At 44.2% G+C, this 6,000-nt stretch overlaps 1 protein-coding gene across 1 annotated transcript; it reads left to right on the plus strand.

Moving 5' to 3' along the window:
• Positions 1–2,221: 2,221 nt before the first annotated feature.
• Positions 2,222–2,857, plus strand: nog2 (noggin 2). Its single transcript, XM_040122805.1, has one exon. The coding sequence runs from the start codon at positions 2,222–2,224 to the stop codon at positions 2,855–2,857; it is 636 nt and encodes a 211-aa protein (XP_039978739.1).
• The last annotated feature ends 3,143 nt before the right edge of the window (positions 2,858–6,000 follow it).

Raw genomic sequence — 6,000 nt, forward strand, 5'->3', positions numbered from 1 at the left:
CCTGGAATAAGGGTAAAATTCAGAGGGTAAACACATCTTGACAACCTTTTATGACAGATTTTTGTGAAACCGTGAGAAAAAAATGTTCTCACGTATGATTTTTTTAAAATGTCAAATTAGATGTAATGAAATGGATTGCTGTTTGATGCACTAAAAAAAAAAAAAAGAATACATCTGAATAACCTTAACATGGGTTCTTCGTGGGTTAGTATGGCTAAACAAAATGTTTAAATACATTAAACTGATTTTAAATAAATTAAAATTGCCTGAATCGTTTTAAGTGGCAATAAATGGGGACCATCATAGTTCAAGCAAAAGTAAAAAGTCCAGCATGGCCTAATGACTGCTTAGCATGGGAAAGGTACCGCTTAGTTATCCATGGCCATTTATAGCCCTTAATTACGCGTCTATTTTGTGACCCCTGAGTTCAACGGGCCAATTCCTGTGTAGACCCAAATCCCGACGAACAAAGGTGGAATGTGATGCCCCTTTTCCGTAGACAAGCTACTAAACGTTTCCCATCAATTTCATGGGAAAGTTCACGCCAAAGAAAACTCTTAAAGGCCTCAGCTGAATATTGACAGCGTATTGAACCTATTAGTGCATCACATTCTGCTGATGAAACGCACAGGCGAAAACAGTTGCCATAGAACTGAATGTGCGTGTGGGATTTCATAAATTCTGTAATATGCATAACGCTGTTCATGTTGTGGAATATTACACTATAATACAGGGTAAAACTGGTGCTTTAGGACCCAGTTGATCCTTCTGATTGTGGCTGATATTTTCCACGTTGTGAGGGGAGGGGGTGGCCCGGAGGGGGGGCTGTCAATCATAGTGAAAGTGGCCGGGGTGGGCAGGCCCCTCTGACACTTTGTACCGTCGGAGGGGGATATTTAACTTGGGACTGAGCACCAATCGCTACAGACACACTCACACACAGTGTGCCTAAGCAAAGAAACGCTCCAGCGCCAAGTCTCTCAGACTCCTGAAGTAGGAGCGACTCAGTAGGAGCTTCTGTACCAGTTATCAAAGGAGTAGAAACGCTCCCTCAGGAATTGACCGCTTGCACCGACCAGGCAAAAAGGCTCCATATTATGGACTGTCTCGTCATGCAGCGACAGAGGGATCTGAAGCTTTTCTGAAAGGATGCAGCGATGCCACAGTAAAGGGAACTCTGAACCAGCAGCGTTTACTGGCTTTCTGCAGTTCGCATTTGGTATGCACCAACACTGCAATTTGCTGTAAAGCCGCTTTTCAGCGTTTTTCATTACACGCACAGCCGAGAGTCTGTGGGAATAATACAGCCTGAGACTTTGATGTAAAAAAGAAAAAAGAAAAAAAAAAAAAACTGCTCTGCGATTTGGAACATCCTCTGGAAAGATAAATGGCTGTTATTTCATAAGTTGAGACTGCATCCCGCGGCGGCGAATTTTGCTCCAAGTTTTTGGACATTTTCGGTAAGGTGCACATATCGACGGCTGGAATACCACGCGGGACTGACTGCATAGACTCTATTCCTCAGTCCATGGATTGTGCGCCCTGGGACCTTGTCAAACCCGAGAGCGTCAGGCGACGTTAGGAGAAGCCACGTTTATAAAAGCCGTGCGTAAAAATAACATTGGCCAAGGCAGCCCTCATTGCCGGGCGCGTGACATTTAAAACTTGGTGAGGTACTCTTTTGTGCGCCCTTCTCTCCCGGGACGCTCCGGATCTATTCTGTCTCTTTAGAAAACACTTCATTCCATGCAGCTCTCGCCTCCGCCGCTGTCATCCAGTGTAGACAGTTCGTCGTGGCTTCGAGTCCCCGGGGTAACCATGACAACCGAGAGAAACCCAAAGTGAATCCAAGGGAGCGGGGGTGAGGCCGGAGAGAGCGTGAATAGAGTTTTCCCCATTTTGTTTTGTGCTTTTTTTTTTTTTTTTTTTTTTTTTTTTTTTTGGTTTAGACTAAATACTTTTTGCAAAGCAGGGGCACCGCTTCGCGCTGCGGACTTGCATCGGCGGGCAAGTTGCAAAGTTGAAGGAGCCCTAAAAAGCAAAGCACTCCGCTCCATGTCATTCATACCCGACGTGGTCTATTAAAAGTATCGCCTTGCTTGTGACTGAACTTCTACTATTTATGAAGCCCCGGGCTAGTCATTGCAGAGAACACAGTAACCGGGAAAAGAACTGAACATTATTTATGCGAGAAGAGCCGGTGCGTAAAACAACAGGAATAATGGGCCTCTCACAAACGCTACTCGTTTACGTGCTGGTGTGCGTCCACCTTGGAGTTTCCCAGCATTACCTTCGCCTCCGTCCATCGCCCAGTGATCACCTCCCCGTGCCCGACTTGAAGGAGGACCCCGACCCGGAGTACGACCCCCGGGAGCAGGACTTGGCCGAGAGGACTCTGAGGAAAAAGCTCGGCAGTAACTTTGACCCCAACTTCATGTCCATCAGCTCACCCATGCTGGTGAACCTCTCCGCGGCAGACAACCAGGTGAAGCTGCAGGGGCCCATGCCTAACGAGATTAAAAAGCTGGACCTCACAGAGACCCCCTATGGAAAGCGGGTAAAAGTGGGCAAGAAAGCCCGCAGGAAATTTCTGCAGTGGCTGTGGACCTATACGCACTGCCCAGTGGTGTACACCTGGAAGGATTTGGGCGTGAGGTTCTGGCCACGTTACATCAAGGAGGGAAACTGTTTCTCTGAGCGCTCTTGCTCCTTCCCTGAGGGGATGTCTTGCAAGCCCGTCAAGTCAATCAACAAGATTTTCCTCCGGTGGTATTGTCAAGGGTTTCTAAGACAGAAATACTGTACGTGGATACAGGTGCAATACCCAATCATCTCAGAGTGCAAGTGTTCGTGCTGATTTTCTCTAAGGAAGTAGCGGTGGTCCAGGGGGGAGTGGACTGGAAATACGGTTTCTATTGCACTGTTAACTCTCTACAGAGGTGGGCACCATAGCAAATCTATTTTTTTATATAGCATTTTAAGTGAAATACCAACATTGTACATATTTAAGAAAAAAGCAGCTATTTTTTCTAATTGAACCAGGACCATATTTTATTCTCAACCCTGAAACGTTGTTCTTCGGGGGAACATGAGCACTTCATAAGAAGGAGCTTTTTTTTTGATATTTTTTATGAGACATTGAAGATGGAATGCATATGCTACACTTCTCCAAGAGGTGAACTTTTTTTTTTCAACTGAACATTGATGCTGACTGTTATTTCACTGCAATGCTGCCTAGAGTTTTTGTATAATATTAATATCAATAATAATTAAATTGTAAAAAAAAAAAAAAGTTGAGGTTAAAGATATATATAAAGGCGTGAACTCAGCTTTTTTGGAATACATAGTATTGTAGAAATAAACAAATCTGTACGTTTTATTTATTATTTTAACGATTGTGAGTATAGAGCATAAGGAAAGAGAATAGCAGAGTATACCAGAAAAAAATATGGGAGATGTCTACTTGAATATTTCTAAAAATGACAAAAAAATAAATAAAAAAGTGAAACATATCAGTGTACATGTTATGGTTACACGTTTTAGCAATAAAGTCTATCCTTTCAACATGTATTAGTGTCAAGCCATGTTGCTTACAAGGAGTGTCTATATCCAGGGGGGCGTGTGCACTGTAAGAAATATCATCCGAACATGTTGTGTCATTCAGTCTTAAAATCTTTCCTTGCAAGAGAAGTCTGCTGATGGCTATGGTACTTTCACTTGTTTCCAACTGAGTTTAATTTACAGGATTTTTATATATATATATATATATATAAATAAGTGTCATAACAATGTTGTTTGGCTGAGAAAAGAAAAAGCCTTGGAATCTGTTTTCTTGAATCGGAAACAAGTGAAATCGAGCCACGTTTTCTGAGAGTAAAGTTTAAGAGCGTGTCAGACCGATATTTTTTGCAGTGTTGACGGTCGGGCTCCGCAGTGGAGTGGAGTTACTAACTGCACAGTAAGTCCAAGCCCCAGTGACTCTGTGTGGACTGCCTGACGCTCCACGCCGTCACAGTGATTTTAGAAAGGGCTGATTTACTACGCCGTGCAACGCGCAACACATACCTCAAGCGCCTCCACAGAACTGGCATTCATTTGTCTCCGCCAGGGAGAGAGGAGAGGCCACGCGCATTCATCTCGCCTATCTGCGCACGAGCTCGTTCCAGGGCTCCGAGGTGTTAACATAATGGGTAAAATATGATTCAGACATTTCAAACAGTGTCGGATGATGAAATGGCCAGCGTCTACGCGCAAGCCAGGGGCGTCTGGGGTCTGTGCTTTTTGCTCTGGAAGCTCCACACAAGTTCCACTGAGGTATTTGTATAGAGGTGGACTGGAGCAGACCGGCGCCTATTCAAGTCTGACCGCCCCGGAGAGAAAAAAAACACAAAGCCCATAAAACAATGGTCAACTGTTTTTGACGTTAGCAGACTATTAATTGGAGAGCCGGGGTATGCTGTCTGCATGTCAAGCAGATATGGCCAATTAAACGCGCCGGAGACGCGCGGGGAAATGAAGTGCTATGAAATTAAAGCGAGGAGTCACTGTCTGTACGTAGGGTTTTCTGTTTGTTTGTTTGTTTGTTTCTGTTTGTTTGTTTTTGACTGTTTATATTATTCTTTAAATACAACCGACGACTTAAGTAGAGCAATGACTAAATGTCTGAAAGCTAAAAGCAGCTTGTGTAGGACTTCCACTAAGCGCATCTTGTGTGCGTTAAAGTGATTTGTGTTTTTGCGGGAAGAGTTGGATTTGACACTTGCCCCCCGGTTATTGTGACAGAACCACCGAGGGGATTTGGTAAGCAGAGGAGAAGAACGGCAGCATGCCAGCGGAGGAGGAGGAGGAGGAGGAGGAGGAGGAAGAGGAGAAGGAGCAGGAGGGGGGCTGCTTTCCTTACTGTCAGCTTCTTTCTTGATGATGTCTCGGGGTTTTTAGAAACTGCGTCTCTGACTCGACGGCGCCACTCAGCCGCCCCCTCTCGACTGCGCAGAATGAGGCACTTTGGGAAACAGTAACCCTTTCAGGCTCTGCCCGGAGAGTATTTTAGAAGCGTGTGAAAGGCAATACGCCGCCCTGGCTCCAGCCAGTTAGGTGCGCACCTTTTAGAAACAGACCCGGCCAGCCAGTTAGATGAGTGGTTCTCAAAGCGGGTTCCGGGGACCACCAGGTGGTCCTTGAGGGGATTCCGGGGGTCCTCAGCAAAACGAGTAATAGTTCCATTTCAGCAAAGTACTCAGTTCACCAGGAATAACCCCATTCTGACTCTGTATACACACCAGTCATGTATCACTTATCATAATCAGCTCCTCACTGACAACCCCAGATATTAAATAAACAACTAGAATCTTCTCAGTAGGGTCTCCCTGCACACACATCTCATTAAATGAAGGACCAGGTCTTAAAGTTTGTCCCTTTGTGTTTAAAATCAAATAAAAATGTTATATACATATGATTGGGACACATACATTTTATATTCTGGTGTTATTATTTTTCAACTCTCACAATCAGTGTCCTGAAAGTGTTGTCTGATTGGATAAGCTCACATTTCTTCTAACCTTGGCTATTTGTTCAAAATCCAGCCCCAACTTCAAATCCACTGTACATCCACTAAATTAATCCCATCCTAGAAATAGAAACCTTTTGAATACAGAGTTAATATAGAAGCATCTAACACGGTTGGAGGTTAAATATGGACCATGTGGGTTTTTTTTCTTGCGCCCAGGGAAAAATGCCAATCCCCAAATGAGCAACTGTCAGAGACTCCTGTCTTCACTTTATGCAAAACTTCTATGTTGACTCTATCACTGCCTCGCACCATTCATAAAATCTTTACTTTCATTTATCAACATATCACAAAACGTCATCATAAAATTTATTTGAGGTAAATTCGCAGTCCTTGTGGCTACAGACAGACCTTTGACTGACATGTTATGCTGGGAAAATTTAGAAAAAGTCTCCGCATCAACACCATCAGAGGGCCACATGTGAGGTGTTGAC

This window comes from Xiphias gladius, unplaced genomic scaffold (assembly GCF_016859285.1).
Source record: "Xiphias gladius isolate SHS-SW01 ecotype Sanya breed wild unplaced genomic scaffold, ASM1685928v1 HiC_scaffold_1017, whole genome shotgun sequence".
Classification (NCBI taxonomy): domain Eukaryota; kingdom Metazoa; phylum Chordata; class Actinopteri; order Istiophoriformes; family Xiphiidae; genus Xiphias; species Xiphias gladius.

What these genes read in the sequence shown, in the direction of transcription:
- nog2 (XM_040122805.1), top strand. Translation starts at nt 2,222, where the DNA reads ATGGGCCTCTCACAAACGCTACTCGTTTACGTGCTGGTGTGCGTCCAC.